At 34.5% G+C, this 14,399-nt stretch overlaps 1 protein-coding gene across 2 annotated transcripts; it reads left to right on the top strand.

The window, feature by feature from the left end:
- Window positions 1-2: 2 nt before the first annotated feature.
- On the top strand, window positions 3-11,179 carry LOC149793249 (transient receptor potential cation channel subfamily A member 1-like). Of its 2 annotated transcripts, none has more exons than XM_089967218.1 (4): window positions 3-102; window positions 5,752-6,744; window positions 8,448-9,327; window positions 10,033-11,179. In XM_089967218.1, exons 2-4 carry the CDS (start codon window positions 5,982-5,984, stop codon window positions 10,340-10,342), a joined length of 1,953 nt encoding a protein of 650 aa, XP_089823344.1. In that variant the 5' UTR covers window positions 3-102; window positions 5,752-5,981; the 3' UTR covers window positions 10,343-11,179. The 2 variants fall into 2 exon arrangements, with proteins under 2 accessions (XP_089823344.1, XP_089823343.1); XM_089967217.1 differs by having other exon boundaries at window positions 3-124.
- Window positions 11,180-14,399: the final 3,220 nt, after the last annotated feature.

Below are 14,399 nucleotides of genomic sequence, written 5' to 3'. Positions count from 1 at the left end.
TCCTCGTTTAACTTCTAAGGCCAACTTTCGTTCTCTCGGTTATGTCATGGTCCACATAATAGCACACAAACGGGAGAATCGTGCACACGCACTCTACACGACGTAAAATATACACTTTATATCAGTATGTTTTTGAGTGTTTTTACGAGAAATAAGTCGGCTTTACTGTATACTGATGCTTTGAAGTGAATCGTTGTTCACTAACTGACTAAGGGTAGACCTTGTAAGCCGCCGACCTAGTCCTACATGTAAGACCTTGATGCTGATATTTATGTTTTGGGCGTCAGCACTATAACAAAACCTACATGTGCTATGTCTTACATCGTAGGACTAGCCGCCGACCATGATATTTATGTTTTGGGTGTCAAATATCTCGGTCGAGGGCTTACTTTGTAGGACTAAACTAAGGGTAGGCCTACAAGGTATGACATCGGTCCTGAAATAAATTAAAGTTTTTGGGTCGCCCAAAAAAAAGAAAATGTCAGCGGAGGCGACTTACAATGTTTGACTACACCTAGAGCAATACATTGTTCCCTGTCATTTGTTTCTAATCTAGCTGATGGCTGCCACCAGTCTAGTCCTACATGTAAGACATAGAACATGTTGATTTTGTTTAGGTACTATGTCTTACTATCCAAATAACGGCCTTGTATAGCGTATTCCGATGTTGTTGACATCGGAATGAGTAATCAAAGTTTCAGGAACATCTCACACACTTGGCAACCTATATCGACACTCTTCCACAAATTTATGTGTAATTAATATACTTACTGTCCTGTCTTTATCCTGGCCGAATGAAAATCTGAAACTAGCAAATGGATGCATTTTCATGTTCCATTGACATACATTTGAATTTGTTGCAATGCAACAGGAGTTGAGGTATGCCAAAGTAAGTTCAAGTAGGTACATGTTGGGGATAAGTTTCTTGAACGAAATGAACCGTTGCTTACAGTTCCAATAGGCATAATATATTTTTATTTGCTTCATTAAAGAATAATATTTCAACTTAACCCGATTTCGGCATTCCCGGCTTTCATCGCTTTCCAGCTAACTGAAATGTAGGCCAACAAAACTTGAAAATAGGTCCAATTCTTTTGTGAGAATTTGAATTTATTAGAGAAAAGACATCAGAGTTTAGTCTGACTAAAACATTATGACTTTACTTTGTAGAAAAGCGTCGTTATTTTAGTTGTCAGTTTTTTTAAATATTCCTGAAAATTTGACTTTCGTAACGATGTTAGTCGTCATCAAAACACGCTACACAGCGCCGTTAGTTAGGCTGTAAGACCTTGACACCCACAACATAAATAACAGCGTCAGGTCTTACATGTAGGACTACCACCAGTCATATTAAAAACAAGAAAAAGAATAGGCAAAAAACAATCAGTACCGTTTGGGCAGCAGAAGTGTTTACAATACTTCATCTGACTCTGAGAATCACTTAGGCCGATAAATCAGCCCTTCACCCATGATAGTATTGATTTTTGGGTGAGGGCCTGATATCACCTATTCATTAAAAGCTGCAAATTTGGCTGCACACGTAGGTCTATATTTTATACACTTACCGGTATTTCTCGTGGCTGTGCAGCTACTGTCGGCTGAAGGGTCCTTTTGGTGACATGTAGATTATATTTCCTGAGCAAATCATGTTTGGTGACTTGTAAATCCACCTGGAATAGCACAACCATCTGTCCTATGGCCATTTTGAATTTTGCACTTGATATGGCAGTTACCAATTACCGGTATGTGTCTAAAGTGTAAGCAGGTTTGTTCCGCATGCAGCAGAATTGCATATTTCAATGAACAGATGACATCAGACTCACAACATCATCTATCAGTATCAACACAAATTTGTGAGGTTGATTTATCGGACTAAGAATCACTTACAGAGGAAAGAACACCTTAAATACACAAATGGGGAACTTTTCTTGAACATAACAGTACTTGTTCACCAGTAAATTTTATTTCCTCAGTTTCTTTATTTATTTTTTTTTGTTCTTTTTGGAAGTAGGAACAAACCACTGTGACTCAAATCATTGACAACAATTTACAAATACATTTTATTTATTCTGTGTATAAAGTAATACAAGGGAGGACACTGATATATCAGTATGTTTAGCATAATATGTTTAGTTAAGAGATTCCACTTTTTATGTCTACACAAATTTTGACTTATAACACCTTTAAGGAATGGAAGACCATTTTCCCTTGTTCTATGTTGTAATACCTTGAATGCCCAAAACATAAATATTGGGGTTGAGGTCTTGATTTGTAGTACTTCATTTTCCCATGCTAATGCTCGAGACATGGCCATGATAGTGCCTGCATAATATGGAAGTACAGCACACTGAATTGGAGGCTTCCTTCCTATTGTTTGGATTAATATCACATTATCAGTAGGTGTAGTAAGTTATTTTTCAGTTTTGGAACAAGCCAAAGCACATTGATCATAATCTGGCCCATTAGGTGTGGTCCGTCTGACTTCGGGGTGAGGCAGGGACCAGTGGTATACTAATTAACAACACTTACCAGTGGTATACTAATTAACAACACTTAAGTCATATTGCAATCAACTGTTTATATCCAATATAGTTCTGTCCCCCTCTCCAAATTCTACACTAATGTTTATCTTCGTTGTTTCTCACTATATCTGTTGAATCAGAATATCTATCACTCCATTATGTCTATTAGGTATAATTTCTCTTAATTGTCCATCTTGAATATCTGTTTCTGTTTTTTTCTTTCTAGCTACATCAGATTCTGTTCTCTGCTGACATTTTTTTCTTTCTGCTTTCTGCCCCTCACTATACCCGGTATTTATATATATATATATACCAATATCGTTATCCCACACCCTTTCCCCACAAACAGAATATGATTGGCTAACCATTGCTAGAAGAATGACAGCTCCCTTTCCCCCCAGATCATACCATAACTAAATGGTGCTGAAACAGCAGGGATATGACCCAGTTATCCAGATATGTCATGATGCTGACCTGTTTACTTTGTCAAAGCCTTTCCTGGAACCCACAAACTTGACTAGCCATTGATATGTTCTCACACCCAACTTACATTAATTTCAGTGATGCTGACCTAGTTACCCAGATTTATCATAACTTCACTCACATCTACCTCTGAAATTCCCATATTTACCAAACACACACACAGACACAACATATTACTGGTTAAAAACCTGATATTGGTACTGCTATCTATTTAACCTTTTCCCCCACACTAACACTCCCTTTGGTCATATGTACTAAGAATCCCTTTGGTCATAATAATGTAATGTATGTTAGTCTAAGTTTAATCCCTCCAATCCCATTTTAGCACCCCAACATAATTATCATCTAAAATTGGGTGGGAGGGGTCAGAGGAAACTTTGAATATAAGCATATGTATCCCGTCTTTTGAAAAAAAAGTTGGAGCAAATCAAAAGTAAGTATTAAGGAGTTTTATTGATTGGAGGGAGGGGAGAGGGCTAGGAGATTACCAAGGGTGAAGTGGAGGCCACTTGGGTTCATATGTTTGAACTAGCTGCAATGCTGTTTTATGAGCTTTTAAAAGCATGCATACATGGTATCACATTTCCAATGTTAAGTGACAGCACACATCATGTTGCAGAAATAATAGACCAGCAAATAGTTATCTGCCTTTTTTTATTCTCTTTTAAATTACTTACCATCAGTGGAGTGCAAAATTACAAAAACTGCAATGCAGTGGTGGATGGTTGCTTGCATTTAGAGACAGTTTAAGAATAAAACTGCTTGGAAATGTTAGATAATCTGGACTGTTATGTGGCTTAAAATTGCAGTTTGATCTACTGCAATACTGAATTTATAAGCTGAGAGCCAACTGAAATTCTAAGATTTCTACAGGCTAACCACCTACTGGGGTGAGGTCACAAAAATATGCAGTGATGTGATCTGGCTGAGACCATTGTGACTGCTGAAGCATTAGTAGATAAAGTGAAAGTTTTATGTGTCTGCCTCAAGCCTATTAAAGTAACTGTGGAGAAGTAGGGATGAATTTTATCAGTGATCTTAACCTTGAAGATAAAACCTTAACTGTTGTACATGAGATGCCATCAGACAGAAACATGTATACTATACTTCATCAGATGATAAAAAATAAAAGGGAAATAAAAATAATCATGAACTGCTTAATTGTGATCTTGATCATGAAGATAGGATGCCAGATGGGGGGTGAAACACATCCCTTAGTGACCAGATCTCATTCATATGTCTTGAACAGAGCCAAAACTATAGATCAGAAAGAACAAGGTTACTGAAACCTAAAATTCTGCCGTATGAAGCTCTTGATATTCAAGATGATATTCCAAATGTGGAATACCACAGATGTACCATGTTTACCCCTTGGGCTCAAGTGGCTGTGATGGTATAGACTGGAAGGAATGTATTAAGAAAAATATAATGCGTCCACCCTTGATCATGAAGATAGGATCCCCAGTGTGGTATGTGACAAGAAAGCAAAGTGTGATGAAAAATATAAATTATTCACCTTGAACAACTTTGTTGTACATGAGACACTTTAAAATAATAACATACAGGCATATCAAGTTTATTTCCTAAAACTGAAATGGCACAAAAGTGATAGTGGACATGAGTCTGATATAAAATTTAAATATTTAACTGTGACTGGGATCTTGAAAAAATTACCACCAGTGTGCTTCTTCAAACCGAATGATGATATACATACATATATATATATATATATATATATATATATATATATATATATATATATATATATATCCAAGCATGACCTACATATATGTTGGTCCCAAATGTAGTGTATGCTCCAAAATATACCAAAATAAAATTTAATAGTAATCACAATAAGTATGAACTTCTACTCTATAAAACCTGTGTACCAAATCGTTTTCTGTGAAGTGAAATGCTATGCTATCATTGTGTTAGTACACAAATGAAAATTGTATTAAGACTTCAGTGTTATAGATAAAGTTGCCACATTAAAATCGCCATGTACATCCTTATACTCATCAAATACAAGACTTTGAATTGTGATTTTCATTTACATTTAGATTCATTAAACTTTTATGTATGGATGCTGTTCATTCCCTGAAACAGTGTGAACATTTACCTTACCAAACAATGTAAAAATTGTTCACATTTTTGTACAAGTTCCATGATGATAGTTTTATGTCTTGGGATCCTCAAATAAATATGGAAGTGGGTTGCTGTCATGTCACATTTTTTAAAAAATGTGGGTCTTTTTGTTGATTAATTTTTGAAAATCTTGTGAGATATGTAACTTTTATGATGGCATTATAGTTTTTATGTATTCTAGTAAAAAAATATCATCATTGGATCATATTTGATCATGTTTAAAAAGCATTTGTATTAATTATGAACAAAGCATTGATATTTGTGCATTTTATTCTTTATAGGTTAAAAGATGTGCCTTTCAACTGTACAATCAAACATTTACATGTTATAACTATAGTATCAAAAGCATCATGATTCCAGTATAAATTTATTGCCAAGGAAAGAATTCCCATTTACATGTTATTACTGTAATATCTACATCATCATGATTCCACTTTAAATTTGTTGCAAAGGAAATTATTCCCAGTTGCGTAATTATTATATATACAGTATCTCGATTCCAGTATAAATTTACTGTCAAAGAAAGTATTCCCAGTGAATACTTTCCATTATTATGCAGCACAGATGAATCTTCAGAATTAATTCTTTGATTGTATTTCAGATAATGCTGTAAAATCAACAAAGCATGGATTGAAAGGATATTCAGACTGCATTGCTTCATTCTTTGTTGAGCATTGAGGTAGAAAATGATTTATTTTAAGGAGTTAGCCATGTAAAAGTCACTGAGTACTTTGAAATGGAGTTACAGCTTGAGAAGATAGTTGCATTTTTCAGATTGTGAGAGGAAACTTGGCAAAAACACATGCAATTTAAAGAGAGTGAAGAAAACTTATGTTCTTTTTGAAAAATATACTATTAGTATCTATAATGGAGATGAGGAAAACTCAGAATTTTGGTCAACTTTGTGACCTATGTACTTTAATCCACATGGGAAAACTGTCAGAGGCTTTAGGTTTCCTGAAGAAATGCCCTAAAATTCAAGACCCAGATAACTTGGCAGTGTACAAAACTATCAAGTACTACTGTCAATACTTGTCAGGTATGTCTCAGTCCTTTGGCATTGCGCTGGCAACAACTTGTACAAGTGAGGAGGTTAAAAATGGACAAGTCCGTGAATTGGTTATAGAGATTCTCAAAATTCTGTTTGCTGCAGGAATTACACCGAACACAGTAACTAGATTAGAAACGCCATTAATGGCTGCTGTGAGTACCCATGATGAACTACTCACAAGTCTTCTTCTAGAAAATGGTGCTAATCCAAATTTACAAGATGGCCAAGGGGAGATGAATGCATTTGCACTTGCAATAATTTTGAATGAAGTGACTATTATTAAGCAGTTTTTGTCATATGGAGCAAGGGTGAATGAACCATGCTGTCAGAACATGACACCATTGCAGCTGTCTATGAACAAATCTGTGGAGGTGTCAAAATTGCTGCTGCAAAATGGGGCCAATGTACAGCAAGTTCTGAGCATTCATACTGGAAACAATGTACATCTTGCCCAGCCCCCACTGATTCAGGCTGTGGAAAGTAATAACCTGTACCTGGCCTCAGTTCTTTTGGAACATGGGGAGGATATCAATCAGGGCTATGGTAAGTAATAACCGGTTTCAGGGAATTACCATTTCTGCTAAGATCATACCAATAAAATCAGGGCTGTCAGATTGTTTCCTTATTGCCTATTTTATTGGAATCTAAAGGATGACTTGAATTGGAAAACATTTAAATCTAAATACTGTGGTTTCATTTATATTTATTTTTTGTCCATTTTTAAGCCTTTATGAGAGAAAAAAAAGACGTTTTCACTGGTACTTAAATTTGTGAATCTGCCAGTTTACTTATTTATTGGTATTTAATTTTTTTTTTCTCCATCAGTAACCAATATAAAGAATACAAAAGAACGAAGATGGGCCAACAACAAAGGTCGGATTTTTTAAGGGCTGAAACAATACTACAGTCAGCTTCAGTGCAAATTAAATGCCTGTCTAAGATCAGTCCATTTCATTGTGTTCTTTGTCAAAGTGATCAACATCAAACAGCTAATGCAGCCAGACACAACAAACCAAGTGATTATTAAAGCACATCTGTACATGACATTTGAAACCACTGTCCATAAAGCTTTACCATCAATATATTGTGACAGTATTGATGTTGAGAGTTCCATGGTTCTTAGTAAATACAAAATCCATGAAAAACTGGTATTCCATGAAAGAAGTGAAACCACAGCCATCAGGGGTACAGTTGATGAATTCAGGTAGATAAATGTATCAGGTATCAAATCATTTTAATCTGCCCAATCATTGCTCTGACTCGGCTCCCTTTGCTTCATGATTTTGCAACTATTGCTGCTCAATTCCAGAGATTAAAATAAATAACATTGAGGACCATGTGTACTATTTATTTTTATATTTAAAATCTAAATTATGAATTTTGGCATACCTGGTCATAAAGCTAGGCACAGTGTAGGTGATAATATGGTCATTCTTAAGATTTTAGTGGCCATTTAACATTTTCGGTTTCCTGGTCCTGATAATTTGGTCACCTTGGGCATTAAGAGCAGAGTTCTTTTGATTTGGATTTAATGGCAGATGAAGATAAAATGTAGAATATATACAAAAGCATAGTTTATCTTACCATAGTAAACCTAGGTCTATGTGGCAGAACTAACAGCATTCATCACTTGCTTTAACTTTAGGTAAGTCATTTAATTCACTATTTGCAGTTCTCCTGCATTATTTCGGCCTATGTCCTGGCCTCAAATTCACAGATAAGATGATCTTATCCTTCAGTTTCCTCAGGCAGTTTATACAAAATAAAACTTTAGTCATATGTAGTCTGTATTTATGTGGTAGTCAGACTGAAAATAATTTTACAACTGACTTAATTTTATTGGTATTAACATGTCTGAATTTTTCCATATCTGCTGAGGTTGATCGCACCGGTTGTGTGTGTGTGTGTGTGTGTGTGTATATATATATATATATATATATATATGGGTCACCTACAGGCTGTATGCAAGACTAGTCACATGGAAAGATGAATTCTCTAAATTGCATCTGCTAAACATTTTAAAAGAAAACATGGCATATATGTTAAATTAGAAAGTGTGAATGTCATTTTCTTGTTAGGGCATTATGATTTTGAAGGTCCTCAGAAGGTAATCAGTTGACAGTTTTCCTTGCTGAATCAGGGCTTTATGTTACATATATGATAATTTTCTTTCTTGCTTTTGGAGAGCCGCTATTCTATTCAGTATTGGAAATGTTTTCATCTGCCTATTTCATTTTTGCTTTTAGATGTAGACCACATCTATGGGAGCAACCACCAGTCTCCAGTACATCTAGCAGTGATGTATGGTAGAAAAGAAATGGTTGCACTCCTTATCCAGCATGGTGCCAATTTAGAGAAAGTAAATGGTCTTGGAGAAACACCTCTTGGTCTTGCCCTCCATGCAGACAACAACAGTGATGGAGAAATTGCCAAAATGTTGCTTAGTGCTGGTTGCAGCCGAGTTAAGGAAAGCAAGATTAACCTTTTCCAGAAGAGTTATCCCCCTTTGCATATCTCTGCTTTTCTCGGATTTGATTATCATAAGGAAATTATTGAATGGATTCTTGATTATGAATTAGATCAAGGTAATGGGGAAGCTTTAAATATAGCTGAAGAAACTGTACCTAAATTGTGTGAATGTAGGGAATTTAGTAATAATTTAGATGTACATGAGAACAGAAGCAATAGTCAGAAAAAAACTGCATTTATAAACTTAAAAGCTGCAGATAGTTCCACCCCACTGTTCATGGCTGTGATGAGTGGAAGAATGGATATTATTAAATATATTTATGAGATGGGAGGTGATCCATACATTGAGTGTAGTCAAGGAAATTTGATTCATGCTGCTGTTATGGCCGTAAGCTCAGAAGAAGTACTGGATTTTGTTTTAAGTTTTAATCTAAACATTGACCATATTAATGATGATGGAAACACGCCGCTTATCCTTGCTGCCAGAAACAACAACTCGAGTGCCTGCAAGAAGCTAGTCAGTCATGGGGCTTGCTTAAACATGCAAGATGCACGCTTTGGAGAGACAGCACTTTCAGCCAGTGTGTACTTCGGATGTGAAAATAATGCCCAGGTCCTGATCAGTCATGGAGCAGATCCAGATATTCCTGATTCCAGGTATTTATGTTTACATAAATTTGTTTTAAGAAGTTTTTTTATTTATAACATAAGAGTGTCTGGTTCATAAAGAAAAGTTTAAATGTTTGTTTTATAACATAAGAGTTAATGGTTCAGAAAGAAAAGTGTAGATGTTTGTTTTATAACAAAAGAGTGTCTGGTTCATAAAGAAAAGATATTTGTTTTCATAAAATTGCATCACTTAAGATGCAAACAGTAAATTTGCTAATTAAATCAAAACTGAATTAATGAAGGTATTTATTTGTGTACTTGACATGTAGTAATATGTGTAATAATTAAATGTACTCTTTATCATAACCATTATTATTTATCTTTCATGATAGTTTTGGTCCAAAGTAAAAAGTGCATGACAGCTGTGTATGTAATACTACTTTTAACAATTTTATCAATGTTATTTATGTTGAGATTTTATTTCCATTCAATTTCAAAGCCTAGCACTAAAGCTAAACATTAAAGTAAACCTACACAAAACACTATTTTCACACAAAAAAATATTAGATTTTTATTCTTAAGTCACGCTGGCTTGAAACAGAAGAGGGTTGGTTGTTAGGTGAAGCTTGAATCCTGTAAGTATTTTCAGAACATTTATGGAACTGTATCTTCAGAAAATGAATTTTGATATTTTTAATTGTCTGATTTATTTACTTATTATTGAATTCACTTTATTATTTATTATTTTCCCAGAAACACAACAGCATTGTATTGGTCAATTTTCAACTGCCGGGAAAGGACCTTAAAACTTCTGTTGGAAGCAGGAGTCAAACTAACACAACGTGACCTTGCCCACTATCCTCGTAACATCAAAGTAATGCGAAATCAAGAACTGCGGCAAATGCTAAATGAATATGTTACTAAGCCACCATCATTACAGCAGGCATGTCGTACAAAAGTCAGGACACATCTGAAGCACCTGTCCCAAGGGAAAACTATTGCACCGTTTATTTTACTGTTAACAATTCCATCAAAACTTAAGAAGTTCCTTCTAATTGAATAAGTCAGCCTTTCTATTTCAAATTCATTACCTGATCACATTACACTATGATAACTCTGCTTTCTCCAAATTCAGCCATCCTGGAAGGATGAAATAGGTCTTCCTATCTATACATTATGTGGACAAGTTGAAGCAACTCTTACAGGTTAACTCCCTTTGCTACCGACATTGTGTTCACCATTATACGCAGATTTTACTTTCACTGTCATATTCTAAGATATTCTTCAGACAATCCAGTTAAATTCTTTCAAATGTGCAACTTAAATTTGAACATCAAATTTATTTTCTGTGGTATAGTACCATATTTGCTGGCCTATAAGTTAATAATTTTTTGCTAGAAAAATCAGGGATTTGTCTTGTAACTCTAAATCGACTTATATATTTGATTAAGCCATTCAAATCACATTATTATGTATCATGTCATTTTTTAGTATGTTAAAACCATGTCATTGTTTAGTATGTTATAACAAAACAACTTTTTTCTAAAAGTTGAAAAATACCTGTACATTACTTAATGTATTATGGATTATAATACACAAATGTAAGTTGTCAGTATACCAGTTATTTCGAACTAATTAGTCTTCATAAAATAAAAGCACTTAATTTTATGCATGCTTTTATAACCCCACCTCCGGCCATTTTATTTTTGGTATGTGCGTTATTTTCTTCAGCTAATAGGCTTGATTGGTTAAACCCACCACTTTTGTCATCTAACCTTCATGAAGCATTCATTAAGTTTGGGACTGTCCACTTAGGGAGGGGGAGTAAAATCAAGTAGTACATATGGCTGTACGCAGCTTATAAAACTATTATAGCAACAACAGATAGTATTCACACACCTTCCAGTTTGTTTTTACCTCCATTTTACAAATTAAAAGAATCAAGGAAATAGCTATAACAAAAGTAGGTGTAGTAGATCATTGTCAGCTGGCCATGGAGAAGGCAGTATTCCATTCAGCATGTTGACTTGCATATTAACCAGGCGCAACCATGACCATCTAGAGTGGTAGCATATGAAAAGACATTTTCCCTCTTTTTGGGAGGGCTTAATTTGGAGGTTGCTGGAAGTTTACCTTGTGTAATGGATTGGGTACATATTAGTGGAAAAACATATGAAATTCTCATAATTAGCCAACTTTGTTTTCTAATGAAAGACATGGCATTTTGACAGCATATCCCTTTCCATTTTAATAAAAATTTGGATGGCTGTAGATTTTTTGTTGATTTAAAATAAAACATTTATTTAAAAGAATTGAAATTGATGTTGTAATTGTTTTAGTTCTGTCATGTAATTTTAATAGTTCTTCCAAATGACTGTATTTGTATTTCCAATTTACTTTATATTTTTACTTAATGTTATTTCATGCATTTTTGTTGTAGTTGATGTTATGCTTCTACCATGTGTCTTGTGTTTAATTTTATAATGATCTCCAACAAACCCTTGTGTGATATATGTTCTAGTTGTTATTTTTATCAAAAAAGTGAAATACTTTAAACTGACTGCCTTAGATCAGAAAAATCACAGACGAAAGAATTTAGTTAATACTTATTTAAAATAAATGATGTTTATGTTGGTATGTTACTAGAACTAGGAGTAGTACTCTGGATTTGGACGCAGCAGGTTTCACTGTTAGGTCCTACTCTCAAAACGATTTGCGCTGTACATGAGGGTGTTTTATATTTGTATTGAGGTATATTCAAATAAGGTTGTGTCATAGTGCACAGAACAAACATTATTCCATAACAAGACACTCCATTTTTGATTGGTTCTTAAAAGCCTAAATTAAAATCAATTTAAATTAATTATTTAAGTGATGTAAATAATTAAAATTGTATCCCTTTAATGGAATATAAAGTCTTATTCACATTATAAGGGGTGTAGCAGTATTACTTAGAGCTATTAAAGTGGCCACATTACATTTTAAATGTATCAATTATGCAGGAACTAATGTTCATTTTTTTATTGGTGTAAATTAAGTCTTAAATGAAACAATAAACAGGCAATTTATGCATAGTATTTACCATTTCTCTGGAAAATTTCATGGTAAGAGTATATGTGTTTGCATACAAAAATCAATTAAGCCTTAAAATGGCTTAATAGAGTTTCATAAGACATGATTGCAACTGTATACTATAGGTATGTCATTGACAACAAGTCAGCTTGATAATCAAATAACTGATTTTTTTTAAAATGATATACAATAAAAAGATCATATTTAAAAGGCGAAACCACAAATGTTGTTTTCTTTTTTGCCCATTATATTTTAAGGAGGCATGTAGTGTTGCCCATGTCCATCTATTTTATTGTGACATATCTGTCTTTTTGTAATAGTGTTTCAGCCGAGTAACATTTGAAGTACTACGTGAATTATAACCATGCTTGGTATTAGCTTCACTTTGATCGTCGACATTTTTAAAAACAAAATTTAATGGAGTTATGGTCCCTTGTTTAATTTAGACGTTGGCCCTTCATTTAAGTCATACTGGTAGAAGCTTTTTGGAAATCCATGGCTATTCCTGAAAAATGTCATCACCCTGCTCAAACTGGGTTTCTAGATTTTTTTGATTGCCTGGTATACTAATGTGATTGCCCCATGATTACTGCAGTCAAATTGTTTGACAACTTTTATAACCCGCCATCAGTCATGCTAATTGAAAGTATCACCCATGTTGACACACTTGCTTACTCTGAGATCAGCAAATAACAGATAATTGGACAATTTCCTTATTTTATGTTGTTTTTTACTCCAATAAATCGAACCTCAAACCATTAATAGTATTAATATATAACCAAGTTTGGTAGTGGCCGAGTGGTCTAAAGTGCTTTCCGTTACGGATCACTGCTGTCTCACCTCTGTCTGCGTGGGTTCGAGTCTTGGATTCGGCCAATATTGGTATGTGAGAAAGCTTGCAAGTAGCTTCTCGTGGGTCAGTGGTTCTTTCTGGGGTTTTCCCGGGTTCTTCCTCCACCATTAATACTGGCTGCCATGTATAGCCTATCGTGTGCTGAAAAATGGCGTTAAAGCCTACAACAACAACAACAACCAAATTTGGTGTCTTGCTGTCCATTGGCTTCTTAGTAATTGGCCACCCCTATCCAGAAGCTTAAGTGTATTTTATGTTCATCCAAGTTTACATCATTATGATTATTATATTGTTAATCTGAGTCTTGTGTCTAAACTTTCAGGTAAAGAATAGCCAACAGTTTTGGATTAATACGGCTTATTACCCGTAGAAATCACCCAACACTTGACTTTAGATTTATAGGACGATAATTTGGTTACCCTGCTATAGGTACTAATTGGGGAAATTTAACATTAAAAAATTAGTCCTTGGGGAAAAAAAGTCTTAATATTTCAAGGGATCATTTTTTTATATTTTTGGTTGGTTGTCCATAGTTTTTCATAATGGAAAAAAATGGTTGTCTTGCATTAATTTCTGGCTATCCCTGGTTCCAGGGCAGTGGATATTTTTACCCCTGCTATATGTTCCATAGACCTTTATTGTTAACACAGATAATGTGGCTTTATTGGCCAAGGTAACTGTCTTAAAGTTGAGCTAATTAACAGACTTAGGGATTTGTAAAAGTACTTAAAATGAAATAGTTAGCTGTGAAATGTGAACAATTTTAATCTGTCAGCATCTGAAAATCGATCATCAAAGCATACTGTGTTTGCATCATTGTGGGAATTTGATGTTTTATTTGCTCGCCACAAGAAATGAGGATTTGACAAAGCATATGTTAATATAAGGCTGTATGAATCTTTACAGATTTTTAGATTTATATGGTCATCAAAATCCTTACTATGATTAATTTGTTCCATCTTGAGAGGATTAGCATCTTGGAGACAAATTTTATTCAAAGGTTCATATCTAATGTTTAAACCCCCACATTGCCCATACTGCTACGATCAGAGATCTTCTCACCCTGCTTTCACTATAACAAAAAGGATACTGCTTTAAATCATGTGCTGTGTAGTAATGATACATAATGACTAGTGTGAACAAGATCTCTGCTTCTCTAATTTATCTTCTGTAAAACGTTTAAAGAGTATAATCT

This window comes from Sinohyriopsis cumingii, chromosome 8 (genome assembly GCF_028554795.1).
Source record: "Sinohyriopsis cumingii isolate HCF-2022 chromosome 8, ASM2855479v2, whole genome shotgun sequence".
NCBI classification, from domain to species: domain Eukaryota; kingdom Metazoa; phylum Mollusca; class Bivalvia; order Unionida; family Unionidae; genus Sinohyriopsis; species Sinohyriopsis cumingii.
The sequence above is the reverse complement of the archived record's forward strand: the minus strand, read 5'-3'. Positions and strand labels throughout refer to the sequence as shown.